At 39.2% G+C, this 13,936-nt stretch overlaps 1 protein-coding gene across 2 annotated transcripts; it reads right to left on the reverse strand.

Moving 5' to 3' along the window:
- Positions 1 to 929: 929 nt before the first annotated feature.
- On the reverse strand, positions 930 to 13,500 carry hhex (hematopoietically expressed homeobox). Of its 2 annotated transcripts, XR_004109226.2 has the most exons (5): positions 12,806 to 13,500; positions 8,018 to 8,196; positions 6,716 to 6,766; positions 5,696 to 6,579; positions 930 to 983 (listed from the first exon to the last, which is right to left on the reverse strand). XR_004109226.2 is itself a non-coding variant. In XM_031323955.2 (4 exons), the coding sequence occupies exons 1-4, from the start codon at positions 13,203 to 13,205 to the stop codon at positions 6,310 to 6,312; spliced, it is 900 nt and encodes a 299-aa protein (XP_031179815.1). In that variant the 5' UTR covers positions 13,206 to 13,500; the 3' UTR covers positions 5,493 to 6,309. The 2 variants fall into 2 exon arrangements, 1 of the variants encoding a protein (XP_031179815.1); XM_031323955.2 differs by lacking the exon at positions 930 to 983 and having other exon boundaries at positions 5,493 to 6,579.
- Between the last annotated feature and the right edge of the window lie 436 nt (positions 13,501 to 13,936).

Below are 13,936 nucleotides of genomic sequence, written 5' to 3' on the forward strand. Positions count from 1 at the left end.
TTCAGGACACCACTATGCTCTATACTACTTGTAAAAGCAACCAATGTTCTAAGTCCTTTATCCACTCTGCTATCCATCAGTGTACTTGTCATTTGTAATATTGTATGCTTTTGTACCGCTTCTTTACTCTGTGGGTTTTATTTTTCTGGATATTTATGTTATTTATTAACATAATTATAAACAATTCCACGTGTCATTTTTAAGCTTTGATCATTTTAATTAACAGTGTTTTGTTTTTCTTCTATTTAGATTGTGTGTATCTGCTGACCTGGGTGGTTCCTTTACCCAACACCAACAGTGGTCACTTCCTTGGTAGTGATGGATCTTATACCAATCACATGTGGTCGTCGAAACTGTTACTATTATTATTATTATTACTGTTATGCACCATCATAGTTCACATCACTGCATTTTTAACAACGTTGTTAAAGACATTATTGCATGCTTATGTTCAACTCGTTCTGTTTTTTGTGCATTCCCACTGCTATTAATTGTGTAAATTGTTATTGTAATGTTCTGTTTCTTTTATACTTCCAAATGAATACATCTAGTAATATAATGCTGGAATGAATTATATGTTTTTAAAGTTTTTTTCTCATCTTGCATCACCAGTGCTTTAAGATTATTTGCCGTTCTGATATCCTGATATTTGTGTTTCTCAATGCCTGTCTCTCTGTTTCCTCTTCGCCACCCCCCTCCCTCTGTCTTTCTCCCTCTCTGTGTCTCTGTGGCTGCTGGCGACACTAGTATCGATGTAAGCATTGTTTTCTCTCATTAATTTATCAGTTCAGTGGAGGAGGGAGGCCTCAGCGGGGGAAGATAATGGCTTCCATTTGGCCAAGGTCAACAGTCAACACATTCCTCAGTCGTTCAAATATAACCACACATTAACTTGTTTCCACCAATACCACAAGGACACACACACACACACACACACACACACACACACACACACACACACACACACACACACACACACACACCTAATAGATTGTTAGTGAGCTGTGGTAATACTGTCCTGCCTATCTATGAAGGTTTCATCCTATTAAAGAGGTGATACAAAGTCTCTGATCCCTGGTCGGAATATCAGCTGAATATCAGAATGGTTAACTTATGATAACAGCTACAGAGAAATAAAGTACTTTGCCCCACCAGATTAAACCTGATATCGGCCTCTGTTGAGCTGAAAAGTTGCTCTACCTGTTTAATAGTGAAGGAACATATTGGCTCCGTTTTTCAGGGTTTTGATTAGGTTACGATCATTTGGTCACTGTCACTGTTTCATTTTATTTAATGAAAACTGGTAGGGCCAGCGTGGTCTTTTTGATTTTAAACTGAAACTATATTGTTGTCAGGTGTTTGTATAGATTGACATCTTCAGTAGGAGCCACTGTGTTTGGATCACAACACATAGTTGGTTTTGGTCTTTGCATGGGATTTATTGATTGATTCTGGGTGGTAAGGTTGAGGTACGGCTTAAGTTTAGGAAGTTATGATTTGAAAAAAAAAAAAGTAAAACACTTCCTGTCTTGTGCTTTTAAGTCAGGTTTGACTTTTTCAATATATATCCAAGCCCACCACATTTCCCAAACAATAACCAAAATGAAATGCCTAAACAGTAGATAGTATAGTATAAAACAAATGAAACACATTGTGAACATTTTGCAAATACATGCATTAACATTTCACATTTCAGATACATTTATGAAAACAAAAAATCCAGACGGCATTATTTTTCACTGAAAACACTTTTGCTGTTAAAAATATGTCAAATATTACCGTAATCGCAGGAACTTTTTGAACAGCACATGACTGTTTATTCTGATTCACTAGTTTTCCTGATAGCTTCCACAGTATTTTTCATAATAAAAATGCCCTTGAATTCATGCATGACATATTGTTCACATTTGTTGCCTAACTCCACCTATGGTTTTAGAATAATCCACTAATTGATGAAAGCATGTAAACATCAACATGTAAAAGAAAACTCGTTTCCTTTTTCATGGTTGCCTAAACTGAAATGATCATTTTCATCATCAGGAGGCACTATGTCTGGACATTCAGGAACTCTTCCTTTATATTGCACATTTCACTATGTTTATCTTTAGTTTTCTGTACTGTTTGATTTTACGTTACATTTGCACTATTTTAGAATGTATTACTGTATTGCACATATTACTTATCTTTTTAATTGTATATATAACTTATCTTTGTCATATTTGTAAATATTTCTTATCTTTTTGTTATACTTGTTGTATGTGTCCTTATTGCACTGTGGGTCGGAGAGAAATGTATTTTCAATTGCTCTGTATGTCTGGCACATATTGCAGAATTGACAATAAAGTTGACTTGAATTATAATCTTCGTTGACATTTTTCATCAACAAGAATTAAAGTCATTTTTGTTTTATAAATACCACTGCATCAATCAAAGTGGCCATGCTGCACTAACAAGGGTCCAGTGGTGGTGGTGGTGGCAGTGGTGTTTGTGTGTGTGTGTGTGTGTGTGTGTGTGTGTGTGTGTGTGTGTGTGAATTGACCAGATCAGACAGGTACTTTGGAATCAACCGGTTATCTGCTGAACATTTCACCCACCAACTGTGTGACTATTTCTCCAAATGTTGACTTTACAGGCACAATTTGTGAACCATTACACAATACAGAGGCTAAGATCAATGTGCATACTGTTGGTTTTGGAATAGTCTTGTATGTGTGCAGCCATTGAACCTCAGTAATGTACAAACAAAGTTATAAGAGCAATGAGCTTTAATCCTTAAAAATATCACAAACTTTATTTTGTAATATTTCCAAATCAGACTTCAAATCACTGCTAGTTTGACTGTCAGACTCAACAACCGTGATGGTCTCTTATATTAAAAAGTACTGTGACCATATTGAATGACTATCAATCAGCTCCCTGGTATCTTTCTGCTGTCCCTGCTGTTCTGAGGGTTCACTCAATCATTAACCTAATCTACTTACTGAAAAACTCCCACCGTGTTTGCATGAGAACTCAATGATAAGCTATTTGATGTTGAATGTGGTGATGGGACGACCATTGACATGGACTAAACTGTTTGCTAATCTGGGGCTGCCTTTGATTCCTCAGAAAATCAGGAGGCAGTGAAACAGCAGAATGAAGAGCAATGGTTTGGGTTGGCATCTTTAAGTTGGACATTTTCATACGTTCACAATTAGTTCAACTGTCTTGTCCTAAAGGAAACTTTAAAAGTTCAGCAAAACTAGGATGCAAAAAATGTATAAAGCTCATAACAACTTTGTCTTAACCGGAAGTCCTTTTTATTGATTTCATTAAAAAAAAATTCAATAAGTGCAGTGTATTGATAATATTGATTTTCCTTCTGTTATTATACTCAAAATTATCTGATACAATACTGAAGAGAGCTATCACCCTGCTATACCCTGCAGTGCCCTACTACGCCCTGAACTGCTACAACTATTATTTCTAGTCATAGTTACATTATCTTTATTGTTACTATAACTGCCACTGTTCATCGTACCAACTGCAATAATTATTATGAATCGTATTTCTCTATATCTGTATATCTGTATCAGTGTCTCTGTGTCCCAACCGGCACCGTCAGACACCGCCTACCAAGAGCCTGGGTCTGTCCCAGGTTTCTCCCTAAAAGAAGTTTTTCCTCACCACTGTCGCACTAAATGCTTGCTCTTGGGGGGATTGCTGGAATTATTGGGTCTTTGTAAATTATAGAGTGTGGTCTAGACCTACTCTATCTGTAAAGTGTCTTGAGATAACTCTTGTTATGATTTGATACTATAAAATAAAATCGAATTGAATTGAATAGTCCCTGCCCGATCCTGTTTTTATTGTTCTCCTTCTAGAGCTTTGTGGGGTATATTTGCATGTTTTTCTCCCACTTACATGGCTGTCTTTGTATTGTCTGTGTTTTTTCATAACTTAAAAAAATGCTAAATAGAGTTTGAAAAAAAAAATTCTGCAAAACAGTTTGGGGTTCAGCATCTTCCTGTGTTTTTTGTTATATGAGTTAAGTGAGTTGTTGATAATACCCAAATATTGAGCAAATGAATGTAACAAAAAAAAGTGTTCTTCTTTTTGAAATGTCTTTAGGGCATACATATTGTCACATGTAAATCAAAATGTAGCCATTTTTTTTTTTTTATTTTTTTTTTTTATGAATCTTCTTCAAACACATGCAGCAGAAATACTGCATGGTGCCTGCAGGCTGCAGAGCTTCCTGTCTAAACTCCACCAATCAAATTCTTCTGTTCATCTTATAGATTGTCATGGGATTAATTTCTACTAATCCATGTGAAGAGGTCAACTAGAAATAAATGAAAGTATAGACATAATATGCACTGTAATAGATTATGTAATGCAAGCATTTTCCATATCGGTGCTACTGATTACTTTTCAGTTTTAAAATGTCATTAAAAACCACTTTGATGCATTTATATAGACTTAATATGCTATACTGGTTAAATTACACAGTAATGTTTCAGTATTATGAATTTATCATAAATGATACAGTATAATATCGAATGGGGCCAATTTGTAGTGTCGGTAACTTTGCTTATCTTTTAATTACACCTTTCTGAAATCACAATTGTTCATTAATGTCAAATTTGATATACAGATTTTACTTGTAAGGAGTAATCTAATAATGTTGTATTGGTACTTTTATCTAAGTAAAGGATATAATAAAACGTCAAAATGACCAACAGGATCTGATTAAACCAATGGAACGAAGCTGTATTTAAGCTAAACGTCAAATCATTTATGATTATGTAGCCTCACAAAATACTGCAGGTTGTAATACATTTCTTCCTTGTCTTTATCTGTAGTACATCAAGTCTGGAATTCGTATTCTTTTCTTAACTTTACATATTTAAAAAATATATATAATAAAAAATTGGCGACAAACACGCACGTCCTAAATCAGAATGTTAGATGGGTTCCTTTTAAAAGCCCTCAGGGTTTTTATTGATTTTCCCACCTTTGCGTTTTCTTATGTTATTATATATTTCCTCTTTTTTGTTATTTTATTTTATATGACACAAATATAAAGACAAAGACATTGCCTATTACAGTGAGCAGTCAGCTTTAACTTAGCGTTTGTATACATCACTCTTTTTTTTTTTTTTTTTTTTTTTATACAACTTGTCCTTACAAATTTACACTTACAAAGTTTGATTATTTAAATGTAATTTATTTTAGGCTATAACTTCATCAGCACATTACCAAATCTGATTAGTTTAAGAAAAGGCCAGGCTAAAGCCCCATTGGTTCTTATTTTCAATGGCCCAGGCCTACTATATTTATGTGAAGTGATTGATTTATTATAATCTGTCATTTTAATTTTCGCCGAGTTATAGATGGTCACCAATTCAAAACATTAGGCTACGTAATATATTGATTTCCTTATTTTCTATTTCAAATAAATACCGAACAATTACTCACAGTCAATATCCAGCTGTTCCAAATTCCGTAAATGTGTTCTTACCACAAAAATAGTTTATTAGATATCACACAACAAAACATAATTTGCGCTACATTGATTATTTACTGGAACATCATGATTGAAGGTAACGGCCCAAAGACTAACTATGTGAACGTGTATCATCCCAGACGACATACAGTAGGCCTGAAACTAATGTCTACTGTTCATTTACAGTGATCGACACATAACACAGACACAATCCACACAAATACAGCAGAGTGCTATATGCATTATTTACAAACAGAAAAGTGTCCAATAGTGAAAGGCACTGGGAGATGGTGAAATGTTGTAGTTTTCGGGGACTGATTTTTACCTTAATATTACATCAGGAACTAGTCTATCAAGCTGTCTGGCATCCTGGCGTAAAAAGACTGCAGTGAAGGTGAATGAACAGGTTCAAGTGTCAGAGGAGTCCATCATCCAGCTGATCTTCATCATCCAGCTCCGAATGTCCGAGGAAAGGTAGCTACGGACTGTATGTAGCGCTTTCCCAGTCTTAACGACTACTCAAAGCGCTTTTACATATTACAGGCCCCGTTTACCATCCACACACATTCACATTCATCACACACATTGAATTACACTGCGGCCGAGGCTGCCGTACGAGGTGTGTGAGATCAGATTAACATTCACACACATTTACAGACCGATGCATGGCGCAGCATCGGGAGCAATTCGGGGTTCAGTGTCCAGTGCCCAAGGACGATTCAGCAACAGACTGCAGGGCCAGGGATCGAACCACCAACCCTCCGATCGCTCTACCGCCTGAGCCACAGCCGCCCCGAGTGCATCCAGTGTCAGTGTCCCAACTATGGGTTCAGTGTGTAGTCGTCGTCGTCCTCCTCTATGTCCAGCTCCTGGTCTGTGTCATCGGACACGTCAGAGTCCAGCTCGGTGTGCGCCTGATGCGGGGACACGGGGCGCACGCAACGGCCCGCCTGCGCCAGGTCCGAGGCCGGGACTGTGTGTCTCTGCTCCGGGTTCTGGATCCCGGAAGGCTCGGTCGTCTCGTCTCCTTTATTACTTCTCCCGGCGGGACTCTCATCCTCCACCTCCCTCTTACCTCCCTGAGGGTTTTCCTGATGCAAATGGATAATAGATCGTTTATGAATTAAATGTAATTATTACCGTTAGGCCTAGTTAATAAAAGGATTAGCCTAAGAGGAACTATTTCCGAAGAAGGAACGTCATTTGTGCCATGAATCCCTCGCTCACCTGTTTGAGTCTTCGCCACTTTGCTCGTCGATTTTGAAACCAGGTCTTAACCTGAAAGACAAAATGAAAAATTAACAAATACATCCTCCTTTTATTCCTGTTTCAATCAAACAACAACAGGGAATACACGTAGGCCTAACAAACTAAGTGATACATTGTTAAAATGATAACAGCACAAAACATTAGGCCTATAAGCAGTTTACAGGGAGACCAGGGACAGTCATGTGGACAGTCTCAGGTAAGTGTGTTGAGCTTAGTTCATATTTTTGGAGGTGTGTGGCTGTCGGGGTTAGCAGATGCCCTCGTGTTGTCTTCCCGTCGACCGTGCAACTTTTAGTTTTTTCTAGGTCAGAAAAAGATTTTGGTTGTCTTTCTGATTTGATTTTTTTTTTGCGCTTTATTTTATGGTTTTTTCCCCACGTTTTTGATGCTTTTTCCAACATTTTTGTCACTTTTTTCAACGTTCTTTTATCAATTTGTTTTTCAAATGCAATAAAATTGAATAAAACACCCGAATTCAATGAAAGTAGTGAACTGATTATGTATTTCACTTGTCAAGGACGTTGTATGGAACCATCCCGGTTATGTTTTTTGACAATTTTGTTGAACGAAATCCAAATTTCTGATATAGAAACTTTTTGAAAATGGGTCGACTTTGACTTTAAATTCTTCTTCTATTGGGTCAGTTCTAGCCTAGACCTTTCTTAACATTGCTTATAACATGACGTCAAAATGCGCCGTAGCCTATCTATGCTTCACGCGCCAAGCACCATCTCCTCTGCACGCGCGCGCCTCTAGACAATTTGACCAGAGATATTTAACAGGGGGTTCAAAATAATAACTTTTTAATTAGAATGTCTGAACATATACATTAATATGGATCCAACATAATATAAGCTAGTTAAAATGGCCTATTTGTAAGAAGAAGAAAAAAAACATTTAATTGAAGCATTGAAGATAAGGTTACTAAGGTAACCACATGGTAGCCATACAGTTAAGTTAAGGGATTCACTGTGCCTTCCACATGTTAACATTAAAATATTATGTTTGAATGACATAATAATATCCATTCATTTTCATCCACGTGGCCAAGTTTAATATGCGACTCAATTGTATACTATATAGTTGGCCTACGGGGGTCCCTACTCGGGCTCTCTTTCAGCTTAGGGGTCCTTGGCCTAAAAAAAAACGTTGACGACCCCTGTAATAGACCAAAATACTTAATGGGACAATTCATGTGAATGTTGGATGTAAAGACATCCACGTGGTCTCGTACTGCTGAGTGAGCTCCAGTCTGCTCACCTGTCTCTCGCTGAGCTGCAGCATCTTGGCCAGTCGCTTCCTCTCCGGAGGAGAGAGGTATTTCTGCGTCTCAAACTTCTTCTCCAGCTCGATCGTCTGGTCGTTAGAGAACCGGACCTGGCCGCCCTTTCTTTTATGTAAGGGCCGCTGTATGAAGGGGGCCCACAGCAGAGGTTTCCCTTTAGAGAAGAAGGAAACAGGGCCGAATATTCATTTGAAAGTCCACATTTAGCCTCATAATATCTGAGGATATCTATGGCATTTCTGATTGGTGAATGGACCAAGTATATATTTTTCACACCCGTAAGAATGGCATAGATAGAGCAGACTGACATAAATAAAAAGTAGCCTAGAAAAAAAGATAACACAGAAAAAAAGGGAGGGAACAAAACCCTTTCTAAAAGATATCTTGCACTTCTCTGGCCTTTATAAATAATTTAAAAACTTGACATATGCCTAGGCCTACATAATGTCAATTTTAAATATCTACAATTTGAAATCTAATCTTAATCCTATACATACTGGACTATATGCCTGCCCTCTGCACATTTTAGGCTATACTGTATATCCGGAACTTTTGCACATCCGTCAACAATTTTTGCACATCCATACAGCTTTTTTACTTTATGTTAATAGTTATGTTATTTGTTTCTGTATTTATTGTTGGTTTATTTCATATTAATGTTCAATATGTTTATGTATGCACCAACAACCAAGACAAATTCATCGTATAAGTGCTACTTATCTTGGCAATAAATCCTTTTCTGATTCTGATTTACATGTATGTCATTTAACTTCATAAAGTACGCTACAATATGGGCCTATAATGCTGTCCAATATAACTGAAAGAGTTGAGTTAAAATAATGAATTGCACAATGCTACTTAATAATGCTGGGATGATATACTTTTGTCCCCGATTTGACTCTTTCACGAGACATGTGTGCCGATCCGATTTGCATTGTGATTTTCATTTATTGCCATTCGATAGTATTGAGCATTGCGATTTTCTTTTCCTTCTTTAACAAAAACAAAAGTTGAATAAATAATACACCTCCAGAGACAATACATCATGAGACATTTATGAAAACTAATTGTTTTCTAAAAAGAATGTCATAATGTCAGTCTGACATTTATGTCATTAGTAAAGAAGTAGCCTACATAACATGTATTTTCTGCATTTTCTGCTTTTGCTGGAAACGGATGATGTAGTCGCTGTCAGCGGTAGCCTGCCATATAAACAGAAAACATTTAGGTGAATCATTGGTAAAAAAATAAATAAATAAAAAATTCGATTCTGGGGAAAAGAATCAATTTTCAAAATCATCATAAAAAAATCACATACGATTTTCGATTTTTTCCCCCACCCCTACTTAAGCTGGAATAGTCTACTAAAAACATGATCCAGTTATTAGCGCACAGCTCTCCGTGTTGTTTCAAACGACTACTGAACAGATTGATTTGAGAGAAAGGCCAGCAGTGTAATCAGGGCTGTTTTTGTCTTGTCTGGCTTCCTCTCCGGTTAATGGCCTGGAACAAACAATAGCAGGCTGCGGCCGTCGCACTGCTCTTTAAGGAAGGTCGTGACAGAGTGAAAACTATGGCCAAATATCCGCTTCATGTGCTTCCTGCTTTGTGGTGTGATTATAGGCGATGGCATCCACCAACAGACGCTCGTGCCCTCTGCTCTCACTGACACAATGTAAATCTGTTGTGGTTGAAACTGCTGTCAGCCCTTCTTATTGCTGCTCCTTTCCAAAGGAAGTTAGCTAATCCTGTCCCATGAGATCTATTCTCTCAACGACAATGTCATGACAGGAAAGATTTTGTAAAATAGACCTTAGTTTATGGATCTTATTTTGCTAACCTGAATTAATAAGGTGAACCCCTTTTCGAGTCATTTTGAGTCACATTTCTACCCATTCTATTTCTAAAGTTGTCTTTCTGATAACGTTCCCCTGGTGCAAAGTATAGGCCTGCTCTGGTAGCGGATGTTTCAATCTGTAGCGAATGAAAGGAAATACATATGGCACGCTACAGTAAAGCTCATAAAACATAAACATGTTTGCAGATATTAGCCTATTAAGGAGGATTCTGATTGAAAGAAAGCTCAACGTTTTCTTCAACTTTATGGTTAGCCCACGGCGTTTCCATTTCTATTTCATTTTTGTGTTTTGTTTTTTTTCTTATATTTTAAATTATTTTTAAATTGCTCTTTAATGTTTTATGTAAACCACTTGTTGCTGCTATACAAATACAAAAATACTCTTTCTTCTCACTTTCTAGCTATAGCCTACTTGTCAACCAATTATGCTGGGCAGAAAGCATGTTCCCATATATTTCCGTGAGAAAAATATGCGAAAGGAAAGATTTGTCCTAAAGTTTAAAAAGAAAAATCCACCATGAAGTCACGAGCCAAACGAATGATCGTATTAAAGTGCTGCTGATTGGCCACAGAGGAGAGCCCTTTGGTGCTGGAGAGCCCGTTTCGTTGTACAGCCTGTAACTATGATATGCTTTAAAAGAATAAAGACAATGAGAAATATGAATAACTAAATACCTTAAATACAAACACAAAGGAATGCACACATACAGTAGGATAGGCTTCTTAAAAAAAGAAGGGGGAACTCAGATACATGGCCTACTTCTCGGTCTTATTATTTGACCATATTTGTAATCTGATCCTGCCCAGGGACTGCTGAAGGGATTGAGCTAACCCTGGGACAGCTAACCCTGGGACAGCTAACCCTGGGACAGCCATGGCTCCCCATTGTCCCTGTTAAACAAACACATAAATAAATCATTACTGGTTCACATCATATAGTCTCAAGACACATCACAAGTGCTGGCCTGATAAAGTGAAGAGGCTATTTGTAAGTGATTATGTTGTGGTGTGAAACTGAAATGTTTTAGGTCAATGAAAGGCTATTATTTTGTCAGCTTTTGTTAGTGAACATGTAAGGCGGTGTGATGTCATACTTTTTTTTTTAAATGTATTTAACACTAGCCCCTTCCTCTTTTATTGTAGCCTAATTTAAAGTCCTTTAAATGAGACTTGATCTCTTTGTGATAAGATCCCATCAGGCTTGATGTGCTGCTCTGTTTACTTGATTTTCTTCTCGCCGCCAACCATGAAGAAAGTCAGCCACATCCTCGCGGGCCAGGCAGAGGAAGTGCAACAATATGTGAAAAACGGATCCCGGGCTATCAGAGGCCGAGTGTTTCCTGAATATGTCTGTATTGAGGATGTCGATAAAATAATCAGCAGCGTGCAGCGAGCTCCCGAGGAAGCGGCTGGCCGGGGTGAGCCAGGAAAACATTCAACAGCTTCTGAAACCAGATTTACTCCTATCGACAGACTCACGGCTTCCGCTATGAACGGAAAAGGCCCGGCTCGTTCAGTGCAACACAAAGTTAGACGCTCCGCTTGTCACACAAGAGGACCATCACTCACAGCCTCTAACCCAGCCAGTATAATATGGATTCAATCCTTAACCTCTAAACCTAGTTAATGTAAACCAGTGATCAAACCTTCCCTAAACCCTTACTCCTGTGCCCATGAGCCCTTAATCCCCATTAGCCCACTATCTGATGATCCTACTACTGCATCAACCTGAAATATTTAGTGTCTGCATTTCCTTTAACCCGAAATTTATGGTATCTTTAAAAACGTAAGGACGCTGACCAGAATTTAAAATAAGCGTATGGGTTTTACATGCGTAATGGACCCAGTGGATATGACAAGATTTCTTCTCATCCTCATTTAGCCTATGGGAGCAAGAACCGAACATAAAAAAGGAATATGGGTATGCATTTAAAGTAGGCGGCGTTTGGTGCTCACACGTATATGAACACACACACACACACACACACACACACACACACACACACACACACACACACACACACACACACACACACACACACACACACACACAAAGCAGTGAAATAACAAGTGATTTAGAGCCCAGCTATGTTTTAGTCAGCGGCTGATTTGCTCCTCTGATGTTTCAGAACAATGGGAGTCAGGAAAAAGAGTCAAGGTTGCCATTCACCTCCCCCCCCCCCTATCACCACCACCACTAGCAGACCGAATGGACAGGCTTGCCTGCTGTGGCCCCAAACATGTCTGTCACAATAACAGCGTGACTCATATGTGCTGGTAAGGCAGTGCAGAAATGTTCTTCTGGGACCGAGATGAGCTGAAGACTTAAGAAAAGAACACGTCCAAAGACTCGTCCTTTGCCCTGCAATCTGTTTATGTACAGGCTACAGGCGACTGTAGACTGTCTTGCGTTCGACATGCATGCATAACCAAGCGTGATATACTTAGGCTATGCAAAAATGGTTTCGTTGGCACTGAAACGAAGCTTGTGAAGACAAAAAAGTTCTCATGCAAAGGGTAAAAAAGGGCTTCTATTGCCACATCATCCAAGCAAGTTTGATTTCTTTTGAACTAAATGAATTTAATGTATAACAACAGAAGCAGATCAGCATATTATGTACAATAAGGCATGAGGAAAAGGCAGCATGCAAAATATGGACTTTTGAAAAATGATCATTTGTAATGTAGCCTGACAATAAAGATAGCTGCTGAAAGAATCATTATGCCAACAGTCTGCACTCGTGGAAATTACGTTAGTTTTTCACACAAGGAAACAAAAATTGTAGATTGTCACGGGTGGTGCTGTAAATGACATTCATTCTAAAGAAGAAAGAATATGTAGGCTATACCTGAAAATACCATTCTAAACCTGTCTATGAGTTTTACGCACACTTGCCCAACTCACCGAGAGGGTCGTGCCTCAGCAGCGCCTGTGCGTACTCCCCCATGGAGCGGTGGTGCTGGTGGTGGTGGAACGGGTAGATGGAGCCGGCGAAAGCCCCGGCGGAGGCGTACGTCGCGCTCAACGCAGCAGCGGCGTGGTGAGACAGTGCCGGATGGATCGGTGTGGGTTCATAAATCTGCGTCCTGTACGGCGAGATGAGACTTGTGAAGGAGGAGTTGGGCGACGGGAGAGTCGGTGTGGGAATGATCGGAGTGGAGCAGGAGGAGGAAGAAGAAGAAGAAGAGGAACAGGGCGAGGAGATAGTGGTGGAGGTGGCAGTCCTCCCCAGAATGTCCTCGATGTAGAATGGTGTCGGGTGAGCCGGCTGGATTGGAGTCGGTGCGTAAAGCGGGACGCTCATGGTGCTGTTTACCGCCGCTGCGCGCTGGAACTGTTAAAGCTGCGTCCCTCCTTTCTCTCCCTACAGCCTTCCTCTTTATCGGCAGTATCTCTGAACAACTTCTTTCATATAGTACTACACATCTACTGGAACTTTCAGCGCAAACTTCAGTCCGCTGACTATCCCAAACACATGAAAAGAGTGTTTCGGGGCTGTGGAGGAGACCGTTAGAGTGTTTTGGTGTCCATCAAGTTGCGGTGGGGGACTAGCTAGTGTTTGGTCCAACTGTTGGGGCTGTTATCTGGCTGCAGGCGGAGAAGGGAGGAGATAAGTGGAAGGCTAACTTCCTGCAGGTGGCCAGCGGCTGCTTCTGATTGGCTTACTTGCGGCTCCAATCGAGCCACACAGTGCTCAGACTACAGGAGGGAAAATATAATTGTATTTCAGGAGAATCAGTTCACTACAGCCAATCATCTGGTCACTAGAAACCCGATGGGGTGAGTGATACAGCCTAATGGTGCAACGATGACATACTAACGCTTAGCCTTTGTTTTTAAATGCCAAAAGTAGTTCTTACTCCGAATATTAGGACCATCTCGCATTTCTCTCACTAGAAAGCGCTTTAGGCAGAATGAGTTTGCGACCGGGTAATAATACACACTCTAAGAAATAATAGAAAAGGTACTGTCAGCTCATTACCCGGACTTTGCCCCGTAATTATAAACTGAAATGATGTCACCTACAGTTAAAAT

The sequence above is a fragment of the Sander lucioperca genome, chromosome 22, assembly GCF_008315115.2.
Source record: "Sander lucioperca isolate FBNREF2018 chromosome 22, SLUC_FBN_1.2, whole genome shotgun sequence".
In the NCBI taxonomy this organism is placed as follows: Eukaryota; Metazoa; Chordata; class Actinopteri; order Perciformes; family Percidae; genus Sander; species Sander lucioperca.

Excerpts from the sequence above, each read along its gene's own strand:
- hhex (XM_031323955.2), bottom strand. The coding sequence starts at position 13,205 with ATGAGCGTCCCGCTTTACGCACCGACTCCAATCCAGCCGGCTCACCCG. Across the intron at positions 6,767-8,017 it reads TGCAGCTCAGCGAGAGACAG|GTTAAGACCTGGTTTCAAAA; the intron begins GTGAGCAGACTG and ends TTTGTCTTTCAG. Across the intron at positions 6,580-6,715 it reads AGTGGCGAAGACTCAAACAG|GAAAACCCTCAGGGAGGTAA; the intron begins GTGAGCGAGGGA and ends CATTTGCATCAG.